The following is a 14,791-nucleotide window of genomic DNA, read 5'->3' on the forward strand; positions in this document are numbered from 1 at the left end:
TGGTGGGCAGACTCGATGTTTACATCAGTCCCTGATACCTCCTTAGGATGGGTTTGTGTAAGTGGAATCACTGATCAAAGTGTATGAGCATCTCAAGGTTCCTAAGCCGTGGTTGCTTTCAGGATGGGTAGTTTACACTTCTCAGTGGAAGCAGGCACGGGCACCCATCCTACTGAATCCCTGCCAGCCCTGGATCTGTTCTTGAAAAATCTCCGCCATTTGAGGCATGGAAAATGGCATCTCTTTGTTTTAGTTCCTTGATGATCAGTCCAGTGGAAACTTAAGAAAAAAAACCACCCATGGGCTCTCTGCGCTTGTTTTGTGGATTTACTATTTGCAGGTGTACTTTAAGGTCCTATGGCGAGAGGTCTGCCTTCCTGGTGAGGGGGTGGGGAGATGAAAGATGAGGCAGACCCTGACACCTGGAGAAGCCAGACCAGGACTAAAGGGGCTTTGGACGATACTGTCTTTGTGTTTAGGGGACCAGGCCACACACCCTCCGGCTCCCGGAAAGGCCAGCTCCCTCATTTCCGGCGCATCTGCCTCCAGGACTTACCTGGGCTCCCCTTTCCTCGTCCAGCTGCACCGTCATCAGAGCCGACGTGCCCTTCTCACTCACAGTCGACTGCCGGCCTTGCCAGAAGAAGTAGACACGCTTCTCTTTGCCGGCCACCCTGACCGGGTGCTCGCCCTTCTGCCGACTTCCCACTGTGGACACACACGAGAGCAGAGTGCGGGGTGAGCAGCAGGCAAAGCCCAAGGAGAGCCAGTGCCAGCTCAGGCCTCCAGGCCCTGTGAGGATGGACAGTAGAGGCGCAGCGCTGGGGAGAAAAGGCATTCACAGCTGGAGGGAACGTCGATCGTGGCTTCGGAGGAGAGAGAAACCGCCTTTCTTCTAGCGAACGGATCCTGAGCCTCCAAACTCGAGAAAAATGATCTCCAGGGCCCTCCTGATACCCTAAGACAAACACCTGTCATCCTGGGGGAGGTGGCAGACCATCCAAGTGTGTGACAGAGAAAAGTGGGGACGCCAGAGCAGGGTCAAGGGCTCCCGAAGACACAGACGCATTTTCCACATTACACCATCCTTTGGCAGAAGATTAGCTGGGGGAGGAAAGACACTGCAAACGACTGCTGGGCCAGCTTTAAGCACGAAGGGGAAAATGCAGTCTGCTAAGACTATTCTAGTAAAAAAAACCGCTTTGAAGTCTCCAAGTTGTGTCAGAAAGGGGAGAGAGAAATTGCTGACCTATGGCTTTCACAAAATAATCTGGGATTTAAATGATATCGGCCACCAGGGCTGTAGCCAGGATTAAGGGCTGGTTATCCTCACTGTCTGGGACCTCGCAGGCACTGGATACATGTCAGCAGCACACAGAACACAGACCCCACTGAAGGGCAGTCACGGAAAGTTCTTTGGGCAAGTGGTCGTTTCAGATGGTATTTCAGACCCCAAACTGCAACCTTTAGGAATAGATCTCTCTCCAGATTTCTCTCATTTCTTCATTCAGCAGATACTTACTGAGCACCTACTATGTGCCAAGGACTCTTCAGGATACTGGGGCTACGGCACTGAGCAAGGCAGCTTCGGAGGGTGGGAAGCGCCGTGAGGAAAAGACGGGATGTGACACGGGGCGGGGGAGGGCTGCTGCGAGTGCCTGGTGGGGGAAGGCCTTTCCGAGGAGGTGCGTGAGCAGAGGCCCGAGTGGCAGCGACCATGGGGCAGAGCCTTCTAGGCCGAGTGGCATCCGGAGACTAAGTTCTCGACTCAGATGCCCGGGTGGCCCCAGGTGGGGTCAACCCAGGGAGGATGCAGGTGGCTATGGTACCCACGCGTGTTAACAATCAAAAATAATAACTGGGGCTTCCCTGGTGGCACAGTGGTTAAGAATCTGCCTGCCAGTGCAGGGGACACGGGTTCGAGCCCTGGTCCGGGAAGATCCCACATGTCGTGGAGCAACGAAGCCTGTGCACCACAACTACTGAGCCTGCGCTCTAGAGCCCGCGAGCCACAACTGCTGAGCCCATGCACCACAACTACTGAGCCCACATGCCACACCTACTGAGCCTGTGCTCTACAGCCCGCAAGCCACACCTGAGCCTGTGCTCTACAGCCCATGAGCCACAACTACTGAGCCCGCGCGCCTAGAGCCCGTGCTCCGCAACAAGAGAAGCCACCGCAATGAGAAGCCCACGCACCGCAACGAAGAGTAGCCCCCGCTCACTGCAACTAGAGAAAGCCCGCGCACAGCAATGAAGATCCAACACAGCCAAAAATAAATAAAATAAATTAATTAAAAAAAAAAAGAAGAACTGGATCCCCTGGTTCTATACGACCTCAGTCCTCCTCAGCTCCAGTCCCACTGACAAAGTCACAGCTGTCTTGAGGTTTGAAGGTAAGAAGAAAGTTCATTGTTTTCAAGTTCTTAAGAGGTCGGGGGCCATACTTAGGTGATATTTTTTGCGGGGGCCCTTTATCAAAGTCCTCTAGAACAATTTTCACAAATGATTATGAGAATTCTTAAAGGACTCTGACCAAGCTCAGCCCTTAGTGCCTTCTACTGTGAACCTGAAGCGGTCAAGCCTGTGTAGTCTGAAGTGGGCAAAGTGAACAGGAACCATCCAGGAATAGGTACATGTCCACTGTTAACCTGGAAGCCACTCCACTGAAACTTCCGCTAACTTAGGTAGGAACAAACGTTTACCTTTGATTAGCAATCCCGCACTCTCATGTCAACTAGATTACTGGGGAGAGATATGCATGAAACAGATGACAGATCACAGCAGCTGACACGTATCTTGGAATTGGGGAGCACTTTGTGTAAATATACATTCACGCTTGAATAACCAACCAATGTTTTACATCCTGACATTCAAAAATGGGCTTGTGTGTATATACCTAAAATAGGATAGTTCCTCAAAAATATCCCATAAAAGTTTTCATGAATTTTCCTTGCAGTTTTCTTCAGCATACCCCAACTTTAATCCTATGTACAACTTACTTTTTGACTCATTTCTTTCGTTTTAATTTTAGCAAATTAAAGGCTAAGCTATATAGTAACAGCTGCTGGGCTATCATCTTTGCGGCCTGGCCCCGAGGCCGCATTGAGCGTGTCACTGCATCCCGCCGTCCACCCTGCTTTCAAGAGGAAGTTCACCGCCAGCAGCTGCGTTTACGAAGTAACAGAAAACCGAGGTACGAAGAGCGAGCTGCTCTTGGCGCCGTCTTGCAGCCGGACCCCATTTACCGACCCCCTACTACAGGAACTTGGCCCCTGGATGGCGCTCCAGCGTGGCCTGACGCAGTGTCCCTGGGTGCCCAGAGCTGCCTGTCTGCTGACCCTGGGGGGGCACGAGTCACACCCTGCAGCGCCTGAGGCAGCCTCTGGGGCAGGACACTGACCACCGGGGCCTCTGGGCTCCCTAGTCTGGGGGCCACAGTTCACTTCCCAAGAGCAGGCTGCCCGGCATCTGCCGAGAGGGCGACTGCGCTGTGTCCCCCGGGACTGCTGTCTGCTGGGCCCGCCCCAGAGGGGCCCCGGGCTCAGCCCCGTTGGCAGGTGCAGCCCCTGTGGAGTCTGAGCAGCGTGAGGGCTGGACCAGCTGACACCGCGGGGCCGGGGCTTCCGTGACGACCACGGGGCAGCTGCGGATGCCATCGGGCCGCGCTTTTCTGCCCCCCGAGGGACGGCCTGGAATCTGAGCGCTGCCCGGCCTCACTTAATCCTCCGCAGCTGGGCCTGGTCAAAGCTGTCACTTCGCCCATTACGGAGCTGCTGGATCAGGCCGTGACACGTACCTTGTGTTCGCCGGGGAGAAATACAGCAAGCATTTGCCTGGGTCAGATCAGCGCTTCTTAGGGGTCTCCAAGTAAATCGTCAAGGAAGACCTCAGAAACCTGAGATGTTTTTAAAATTCATTCATTTTCATATTGTTTTAGTCATCCTTTCACTGACCATGACTTCTTGTTTTATATCTAACAGCTGAGGTACGGAAACGACTGAATTTCGAACTGTAGTGCCCAGCGTGGTTTTGTAAAACGCCAAGTCCCCTCACTTCCTGTATCTTAAGGAGGAGAACGCTGGGTGCAGGTCCACGACACCAACGGTCAGTAGATCTTTCCCCACTAAATTCTCTCTTATCGTCTTTATTGCCAAGCGGTGCAGCTTCGTACGCAGCTTGCCAACTCTGCACACGCTCAGCAGCCTAAACCCGCAACAGAGACCCTCTGAGAACTGCTGTCGTTTGGGGTGGGTCCACGTTATCTGTCCGATCTTCAGGTTCAGTGCAGGAACTATGCACTGGCTGCTGGAAACGTCAGCGATGATGATTTTCTGTAGCCTCACGTAAGTAAGCGGTCGGCTCTGCGCTAAACACCACGCACCAGATCCTAGGACCCTGCGGGCTGGGTCTTAGAAGCTCTGTTTTCCAGGTGAGAAAACCGAGGCTCAGACAGGTTAAGTCGCTTTCCCCAAGTTGCACAGCTGGCACGTGGGGCCTGAGAGAAGACTGAGACCCAGGCTATAAGGCCTCCTTGGGTAGAAAAAGGGGCTTTTAGTGTCCAGCCCTGTTCTCTCCTACCCGTGTGACTGCAGGGGGCGTTCCTTAATCTTGGTGTCTTGTTCCTCTCCTGAGAAGTTGGCGAAAGGACAGAACACATCCCGTGGAGCCTCCGTGAGGCACTCACCTAGCGCGGGTGGTGAAGCCCAGAGTGGTGCCTCTAGGCCCGCGGTCCGCCTCCCCACCTGCGATGCCTGCCCATCGGCGGCTGGGCTTTCCCACAGCCACCAGATCCTATTCAGGGAACGGAGCTCTCCTACCCCAGCAGGAGGCAAGCACCTCTTCCATACTTGCCCCCCGTCATTTATACCGTATGCTTCTGGAAGGCAGGGCCAGGAATATTTACTGACACCCAAAAAAAGGGTCTTATTCCTTAAACATAAGACCGTAAAACTCCTAGAAGAGAACACAGGCAAAACATTCTCTGGCATAAATCGTACCAATGTTTTCTTAGGTCAATCTCCCAAGGCAATAGAAATAAAAGCAAACATAAACAAATGGGACCTAATCAGACTTACAAGCTTTTGCGCAGCAAAGGAAGCCATCAACAAAACGAAAGACAGCTATGGACTGGGAGGAAATATTTGCAAACGATGTGACTGACGAGGGCTTAATTTCCAAAATATACAAAGAGCTCATACAACTCAACAACAACAAAAAATAAGCAACCCAATTGAAAAATGGGCAGAAGACCTAAATAGACATTTCCCCAAAGAAGACATACAGATGGCCAACAGGCACATGAAAAGATGCTCAACATGGCTAATTATCAGAGAAAGGCAAATCAAAACCACAATGAGGTACCAGCTCACACCGGTCAGAATGGCCATCATTAAAACCTCTACAAGTAACAGATGCTGGAGAGGGTGTGGAGAAAAGGGAATCCTTCTACACTGCTGGTGGGAATGGAAGTTGATACAGCCACTATGGGGAACAGGATGGAGGTTCCTTGAAAACCTAAAAATAGAACTACCATACGATCCAGCAATCCCACTACTGGGAATATACCTGGACAAAACTATACTTCAAAAAGATACCTGCACCCCAATGTTCATAGCAGCACTATTCACAACGGCCAAGACATGGAAGCAACCTAAATGTCCATCAACAGATGAATGGATAGAGAAGATGTGGTGTGTATGTATGTATGTGTGTGTGTATATATATATACACAGACATACATACACACATATGCATACACATACACACAATGGAGTATTACTCAACCATAAAAAAGAACAAAATCATGCCATTGGCAGCAGCATGGATGGACCTAAAGATTACCAGACTAACTGAAGTAAGTCAGACAGAGAAAGACAAATACCATATGATATCACTTATAGGTAGAATCTAGAATACGACACAGATGAACCTATCTATGAAATGGAAACAGACTCACAGACACAGAGAACAGACTTGTGGTTGCCAGGGGGGTGAGCGAGGGACTGGGAGGTGGGGTGAGCAGATGCAAACTAGTGCCTACAGGATGGATAAACAACAAGGTCCTACTGCAGAGCACTGGGGACTCTCTTCAATATCCAGTGACAAAGCATATCTACGTATGACTGAGTCACGTGGCTGGGCAGCAGAAACTAACACCACGTTGTGAATCAACTATGTTTCCATAAGATACATTTTAAAAGGTGTCTTACCCACAGAGATACACTAGGAAAGAAACCAGAGGGCTCTAAGCCTGCAGGTGTTTGATCAGCTAACAGTGGCCTCCACCCTGTGCCCGGCGGGGCAGCCACACCCGGACGGCAATGCGGCTGGAAAGAGGTGAACCAACTCCCTTGGCAAGTGAATCTCGGAGCCACCGAGTTGTGTCATAAACTGTCTCCTAAATGCGCCGGGCTGAGGGACACTGTGCACAGCCTGGTTCGTGCTTTCTTCTTGGCAGGAAAAAGGGATTATTTCTCCCAGATCTGCTGCTGTCCGCCCTCACTGCCTCCAGCGCAGAGCACAGCACGGAGTGTGTTGTTTTGCCACCAAGAGCACAGCACTCGTGGAACCACGAGGCGTTCTGACCGTGTCTTTATTCCGCCAGACCCACAGAGCACGGTCAGCGCTCTCGGCCTCAGAGGAAATGCGTCTTTCATTCTGAATGCGTCTCCTGTGCGTGGATTTACTGTGACGTCATGGCACCCTTTTGCTTCAGCTCTGACGCGTCGGCTCTGTGTTACTTAATGGCTTTCATTTCGGCAGCATCCAGCCACGTGGTGACCATCATGTGAGGACAGATCATCAGGTCCCTAGGAAGCCTCTGGGGACGGGGCAGGGGAGGGGCGAGGGCGGCAGAGAAACCTTAGCACGCCAGTCGGCTTCTAGAGGGAGACGTCACAGCTGTGGGCCACGGTGGGGTGTTAGGAATCTATCCACGAGGTTTACGAGGAGGTTCTCAAAGGGAATAGGCCTCGACCGGTCCTCCGCCCGCGGCTGGGGCAGACACGGCGTGCGCTCCGTATCTGGCAGCCACGATCCCCGCGGCGGGGCTCGAGGGACACGCGAGTGGCTCACTCACCTGCCGTGCTCACGATGAACTTCCACTTGACCACGTAGGCGTCGCCCTCGTGGAACTGCCCAATGCTCTGCTTGGGGAGCCTGCTGTAGTCGAATTCCAGGATGTGCCAGACGTCCACCGACAGGCTGGCGATCTCCAACTGCCTGCGGTCGTCCCCTTGCACCAGGCCGTAGCCCCGGCCCACGTTGACCCCGTCTAGCACGGTGCCGGCTGTCGTCTGGGGCACCGGCACCATCCGCGTCACGTCGTAAGGCTTGACCTCCGCCCGCGGGTCGTCCTAGGAGAGAACGCAGAGATGCTCGGCGGCAGCCTGTCGCACTCCACACTGCTGCACTGGCGGTGGGACGGCCTCAAGTACAGCGCTCAGGCTGTCTCGGGGCACTTAAAGAAAGGCTGCGTTTAGGGGACAGACAGCCACGACTGTGAACGGGCCGCCGATAAACCTGGAGCCGCAAACACGGCTGCTTTCACCTCCTGAAGTCAGAACATGACTGGAGGCCGGTTTGCTGTCCTAGTAAAACCCCAGAAAGGCTTTTAGCATCCAGGCCCCTCTGCCGGGACCCAGACCAAGCCCTGAGGTTGGGGGCTTGATCGTCCCACATACCTTGTGCTGGGCAAGTTCGCTGGCGTTCTTCTCGTTAGGTCTCTTCAGTTCCGTCCAGTCGAGAAATTTCTCTTTGAACAAAATCGTCTCGTTGTGTTCTGTAAGTCTCCCAAATATCGCCCAGTCCGGCCGCCCCTGTCCTTTTCTGTCGGGCGGGTCGGGGAGGGGAGGGGAGGGGAAAAGAACCAAGATCAGACAAGTCATGCCGAGCCCGAGAAGTCCAAAACCAACACATGTGGCGGGTGAGAGGAACGCAGAATACGTAGGCAGTAGACAGAGTGAACGGTTCGCTTTTCACTTATGTGACCCAATCAGTGGCGTTTTGCTATTTTAGCCCAAAGCCTTGCAGGGCTTTGTGTCCTTGGAGCTGATGTGCCTGGATGTGATGTGACCCATGGCAGGACTGGACCTGCCTGGCGTTCCAGCAAATTCTCGTGTTGGGGTCCCCTGGGGGGCAGCACGCTCGGCTGGGAGCTCAGCACAGGCAGGAGTCACACGCGTGTCTTCCTCGCCTCCTTTACGCCACCCGTGCTCACCCGCGGGGGCTCGCCGCGTTTCCGTCAGGTCAGTGAACAGGTGGAGGAATTTATGCTCACCCTGAATCCTATTTTTAAGTCATGTTACAATGGAGATGTCCAGTCTCCAGGAACAGGAAATTCTCCTCTGTTCCCGAAGTGGACACACTCTCGTAAATCATAAAAGTGAATTTGTGCATATTGATGTCTAGGCCACCGGACGGGACAGCGGGCAGGCAGAGCACAAAGACGGGGAAGGAAGCAGCGTAGCCCAGTCGGGAGGTCCGAACCGCTTCAGGATCTCAGAGTCTGACGCTGAGCTCGGAACACGGCTCGCTTAGAAATGCGCAGAGCCAAGAAGAGACGTGCCGAAGGGGGTGAGCCCTGAGGATAAGGTGCGGGTATTTCCCGTCCTTCCAGACCAACCCTGGCTTGTGGATTGGGACCATCAGACCGAGGGGCAGTGCTTCTTGGGCCCTGTGGTGGCCCCTGACGTGCTTCGTCACGTCCTGTCTGGTCCAGACCACAGTTTCTAGCATCATGGCTAAGGCACGTCAAGGGGGGCTGCCCGTTTCAAAGGGGACTGAAAGGATAAAAGGCACTGTGTGCAAATACTTCCACTGCCAAGGCTCCCGGGACTTAGGAACCAAATACCAGCAACTGTGGAAAATTCAGGGCTACCCTGAAGCCTGTGGTCCTTATCAGAAAATAGCTGAGTGACTGTCTTTTGTATAAATTCCACTCGGCAGACTTGCTAAGGTGCCTATAGAAAGACACTTGGTGTCAGCTTAGCAATGCATCTTGGATGTGTGAGGTCAGGGAGCACAGAGGGCAGGTCTGCAGCAGGAGGGTGTGAAGCTGGACGCTCTCTACCTCCGTCCTGACTTGCAGGTCTGAGCTGGGCTAAGTCATGACTCCTCGGTGAAGAAGGGCGGGGTGCTCTACCTTGGCTGTACCTTAAAATCCCTGGGGGAGCTTTTAAGACGTACTGACACACAAACCCCACCCCACCCAAACTGAAAACACAGGTCCTGGGCCAGGACCGGCACATGCATTTTTTTGTTTTCAAGCTTCTCCGGCGCTTCTGATCTGGGAGATGTTGAGAGCCAGCGGGTCAGGTGCCCACTCATCTACCTTCAGATCTCGGATGACGTCACGACTAAATATAAATCGTCCGTCACAGATTTTACGCTTCAGTATGGTTTTTTTTCTACTACACCAACTAGAACATTCTTTTTAGTCTTAGCTTCAGGCCTTACAAAACTAGTTGTTTCGGTACTAATTTTATGTTAAACGCGCACTCGCTTGAACAGGATTTGAAGCCTTCTCACCTACACTGACATCCTTTTGAATTGTTTCTATAACGACAATGAAGAATAAAATCAATAATTGTATTTTAAAACAGGAAACTAGGTAGGAAGGTTGAAATCTGTGTGTTAGTTCAACTGAAAACATTACAAAGCAGTTTTAATGTGCCATTCGGCGGTACAGCAATTTCTGACCCATTATGTGGCATATGCATAGTTTAAACGCACTTCTCTTTCTTCCTGGTGGTTGAGAAATAAAAAACCAATGACCCTTTGCATGTAAGAATTCTTGTTTTCATGACCATATTTCTGAGAGTTTTGTGCATCTTTGGCTGATTTGCCAAAATGACTTTTAGAAGTCCAGCAGACTGTCGGAAATATTACAATTACAGCCATTATTTCAATACCGCATCCTCCCTCCCCCCAAAAGCCATCATCTACTGCCAGATAAATGGAATTCAAGGGCTGGGCTGGGAAGCTGTGAAATCAGAAAGAGACGCGTTGCTTTTGCACCTTCAGATCCATGGCTGAACTCCAGGACCTGGCAAGCTTTTCAGGTCAGCAAGTCATTTGTTTAAACAACAGATGATATGTGACAACAGCGCCTGAGTACTGCAGGTGCCATCGATTTGCTTCCTTCCAGAACTGAAATACAACAGAAGCATCTTCCAGACGACTACACCATCCATACTTCTGTATTCTTAGGGAAAAGCTAAAGCACTGTTCTCGTTGTGAATACTCGTGGTACTGCACTGCAATCACTTACGAAAACTAAAACCCCTGAAGGGTGATGGCTAAACACTGCGGTGGGAGCCTTGGCTGCCCAGGGCCCCAGCGGTACCTGGGAATGAGCGGGTTGCACTCTCCAGGGTCCAGGGGGTTGATGTCACAGTTCTCGTAGTCAAAGGTTCCGTTCCATAAGTGCTTTGCCAGCTGAAAGGCTATTTTCCGTTGCGCTAATGTGACTTCTTTCCCGTGCCACACGTAAACTTCGCTCCCAAAATCAAACACCAGGACCTGGGGAAATGGCGCAGAAGAACGCGTTCACTTCAAGGGCATCTTCTCGTTGAACCAGGGTCTCTAGTGACCGTGAGTCCAACAGGTGATGATTCAAATGCTAACGGAGCATTCAGTACAAGCACAGCCAAGCCAGCCTCTGCCCTGTGAGGATGAGTTCTGTCTTGTGGTCCTAAATGCCCAAGTTAACGCCCCTCCTCCAACACTCGGGCTGCCCAACACTTCTGATTCCTAACAGCTGTTTAAGCAGGTCTTCCTCCCGGGCCCCGCCCTTCCTTCCTCCTTTCCTCCTTTGTCATTCACTCGCTTAGCTCATAAGGGCCGCTCCACATGGCACTGAGGACCCAGTGATGTCTTTTCTCCCCTATGCAATTCTAGGGCCGTCAAGGGCAAAGACCGTACTGTACTTATTAATGTATTTACCGTCGGGCTCACTAAGTGTTTGGTGAATGAATACATGACCTCAGTGCTCTTATTTACATACCTGTTGGTTTGTTCTACGCTTTCTTCCTAGAATAATTCCTTTCTTCATTTCCAGCAATCCCAATTCTACTTAACTGCAAACTAGGCTCAATTTCACCTTCTCTTTAAAATCATTCCTGATTATTTCTTTTTCTGTGACATTTTTCCTCCGTTCAAATTTGTCATACAATCAGTCTAGCTTTGGATTACATCCTTTCTGATATCCTTCTACCCAACGAAATTTAAAGTCCTTTTGTGTCTTCCCATTTTTTTTCTCAACACTCAGAATACTTAGTGGTGGGACCTCCCTGGCGGTCCAGTAGTTAGGACTCCAGCTTCCACTGCCAGGGGCTCGGGTTCGATCCCTGGTCGGGGAACTAAGATCCCCGCAGCCAAAAAAAAAAAAAACAACAACAAAAAACTTAGTGGTGCTGGAAATATATGTAATTTTGTAAAAATGAATATGTGCTGGTGTGAGAGGAAAAATGAGCATACTACTTGGCAAACCCATACACTATAGATACACCTACTTTTCCTGAAACTTAAGGACTGAAAGATATTTAACGTTCATACAAAAATCAAGAGATGGGGCTAAGTCATATTTCCATCTGGCCTAAAACAGAAAAGCCTTCAATGACCCATGCCTCCTCTGAACAACATTCGGAATTCTGTATCAGCATCTAAGATGGCAGTAACGGTTTGAAATCACAAATCGGTAGATAGTCTTTATAAAGATGTCTCTGCATGTACACACAACTATATTTGAAACAGACAATCAACAAGGACCTACTGTACAGCCCAGGGAACTCTGCTCAATATTCCGTAATAACCTAAACGGGAGAAGAATGTGAAAAAGGATACATGTATATGTATAACGGAATCACTTTGCTGTACACCAGGAACTCAAAAAACACTGTAAATCAACTAGACTCCAATGTAAGATAAAAGTTAATAAAAAGATGTCTGGTGTGCAGCAAGTACCATCCCTGGCCAGCGTCTGTCGGTACTTCCTGCCTGTTTCAGCGGGCAGCCCGGGGCCAAGGGCTTTCCTGCCGAAGGGCAGACCACTCACTGTACCTGTCTTGCCTGCAGGAGGGAGCATTTTGGAATCTTCCCCCAGTAGTCGTCATCAGGAACGAGTTTGTCATCCATTAGTCGGTAAATGCAGTTGGTTTCTATTATGGCCGTTTCATAGAGCTCATCTTCCTTTGGGTCTCCAGCAGCTTTGGGGTAAGAACGGGAAGAGGACATTATGTTTCCCACTGGAGGGAGGCTGGTTTGGAAGAAGGAAGCAAGCGAGGAGGAAAGGTAGGCAAGTCTCATTTTCTGAGATGCAGTAAACGCTTACACTGGTAACTGGTTTGGCCACCCAGAAGCTTCCAGAAGTCTTTGGCTGCATGAGTGTGTGTGTTAATTCCTTCTTCGATAGTTTGGATATAAGTAGCTCTACAACCAAGTTCCCTCTTGGTCTGAATTAAACTTGCGAGTTCTGAGGCCTAAAAAGAGAGAGGTACACAGTTACCTGGGCAGACAAGCCCATGGCCAGATGGAGGGGCAACACTGAAATCAGAGCAGAGAGACAGCGTGTCTGGAAGGAAAACTTGTGACCACAGGGTCCGGGGGCACTGGTGGTTGGGGACTGTGTAAAAGCCAAGAAAATGTAACGAAAGGACTGGGGGTATCCATTCTTTACAGCAACACCTGTCCATCTTCACATTCAAAAGATCATTCGTGAAGCTTTTTAAGAATACCCATCCCACTACTCAGCCATATAAAAGAACAAAATCACGCCATTTGCAGCAACATGGATGGACCTAGAGATGATCATAGTGAGTGAAGTGAGTCAGACGGAGAAAGACAAATATCATATGACATCACTTATATGTGGAATCTAAAATATGGCACAAGTGAACTTATCTGCAAAGGACAAACAGACTCACAGACAGAGAACAGACTTGTGGTTGCCAAGGGCGAGGGGGCGGGTGGGGGAGGGATGGAGTGGGAGTGTGGGACGAACAGATGCAAGCCATCATATAGAGGATGGATGAACAACAAGGTCCTACTGTAGAGCACAGGGAACTATATTCAACAGCCTGTGATAAACTGTCATGGAAAAGAATATGAAAAAGCATATATATATGTGTATATAGATATACACACATATATATAACTGAATCACTTTGCTGTACAGCAGAAATTAACATTGTAAATCAACTCGGCTTCAATTAAAAATAAATAAAGGGGAAAAAAACCCCAAAATAAAAATACCGACTCCCTGGTCTTTTCCCACTAAGTCTCTTTCAATAGACTCATTCAATAGATCCACAGCAGGACTTCCTAGACACCTAGGATAAACAACTTGGAAGTGATGGGCCAGTTCTTTTTCTCCACAGAAGGAAGGATGAGCCAGAACTTTCAACCTGGAGGCCCAGGTCAGACTCCTTTTAAAACATCCCCCTTAAGCACTTACCAGGAGCTCGTTTCAGAGACCTTCTGGACAATAAACACGCCTGTCCCCCCTCGCTTGAACGAAACATTGGACATTTAAGAAGCTTTCTAGGGATCTGGCCACTGGAAGAACATTCTACCTGTGTCTAAAGGAGATGCAAAGCGAGACCACTTTCGTTCCTCAGATACCGACCTTCGCCTTCTCTATGACGTTGGCAAACTCTCCGACCCACAGGAAGCAGTGGTGGGGGGACAGCGCGAGGAAGCAGTCCCCGCTGTTGAGGGAAGAGGCGCGAGGTTCCACCAGCCGCGTCTGCACGTGTCTTCTTCCTGAGCACGAGGCACGGGGTCACCGTCTCCCCAGAGACGAGCGCTGTCCCGCAGTCCCGGCAGGGACGACCGGGAAGCACCCCGCGTCCGAAGCATCCCCGCCCCCGACTTCCCGTCCTGAACAGCCTCATCTGCTCACGTGAGTTCCCATGACCCGGGGCACTTAGAGGCATAGCCTTGTCGATGACCTTCCCTGGTGGCAGGTTCCCAGAGGTCACCATGTTTCCCAGGACCATTAGCAGTGTCCCTTGACAGCACGTGAATGGATTAATTAAGGTTCCCTCCCCCAGGGACACCAGCAAACACCTCCTTTCCCCTCCCCCGCTCATCTCCTGGTCTCTCTCCACTCAGCCCACCTCCTACACTTAACAGCCTCTGCGGGCCGGGGCAAGGCGAGGGCCTTCAGGGAGCCTCTGCATCCTTGGGAGTTCTTCTCCAAACTGAAAACTTGAGTCTGGAGAGGACTCAGCTCAGAGGGAAGCACTGCCTTGTGCGGCTTCCAACTCCTCCTAAATGGTTTCCATCTTTCCACAATCACACTGATGGTGTAGTCTCTGCACCACAACGTAGGAATGGAGGCGGGTGGTGTGCACTTTTCACGGGTCTTTTAAATACACTAGAAAGGACAGTGGCCATGCAGACACACCCTGCAAACCCCCAGCGAAGCAGAGGACAGGTAATGCTTTTCTTGAGCATTAATTCACAGCAGTGCTGCCCGAGGCAGCTAAGTCACTGGGGCAGAGCCAGAGCTCCCCTGGTTGTGGGTTAGGGCTCCTTGCTACAGAGAGAGAGGGAGGGAAGGAAGAAAGGAAAAGAGATAGAGGAAGAGAGGGAGAGAGACAGGGAGGGAGGGAGGGAAGGGAGAGAGAAAGAAGGAAGGAAAGAAAGGAAGGAAGGAAGACAGGGAGGAAGAAAGGAAAAGTAGAGAAAGAGAGAAAGAGAGAGGGGGGGAGGGAGGGAGGGAGAGAGAAAAAGAGGAAGAAGGGTGCTGCAGCCTCTGAGACCCCCTGCCCCATGCTCCCTTGCT

General features: G+C 50.9%; 1 protein-coding gene across 9 annotated transcripts in view; it reads right to left on the bottom strand.

Annotated features, from left to right (window-relative positions):
- SVIL (supervillin) overlaps window positions 1-14,791 on the bottom strand; it is a 231,341-nt gene that overhangs the window by 8,590 nt on the left and 207,960 nt on the right. For all 9 annotated transcript variants that reach the window (XM_024750122.1, XM_024750119.1, XM_024750125.1 and 6 more), the window contains 7 exons: window positions 13,628-13,764; window positions 12,335-12,482; window positions 12,064-12,209; window positions 10,349-10,524; window positions 7,686-7,830; window positions 7,082-7,358; window positions 557-708 (listed from right to left, as the gene is read on the bottom strand). In XM_024750122.1, the coding sequence (XP_024605890.1) occupies window positions 557-708; window positions 7,082-7,358; window positions 7,686-7,830; window positions 10,349-10,524; window positions 12,064-12,209; window positions 12,335-12,482; window positions 13,628-13,764 (1,181 nt within the window). The remainder of the gene's footprint in view (window positions 1-556; window positions 709-7,081; window positions 7,359-7,685; window positions 7,831-10,348; window positions 10,525-12,063; window positions 12,210-12,334; window positions 12,483-13,627; window positions 13,765-14,791) is intronic.

Source organism: Neophocaena asiaeorientalis, unplaced genomic scaffold (genome assembly GCF_003031525.2).
Source record: "Neophocaena asiaeorientalis asiaeorientalis breed wild unplaced genomic scaffold, Neophocaena_asiaeorientalis_V1.1 scaffold4, whole genome shotgun sequence".
In the NCBI taxonomy this organism is placed as follows: Eukaryota; Metazoa; Chordata; class Mammalia; order Artiodactyla; family Phocoenidae; genus Neophocaena; species Neophocaena asiaeorientalis.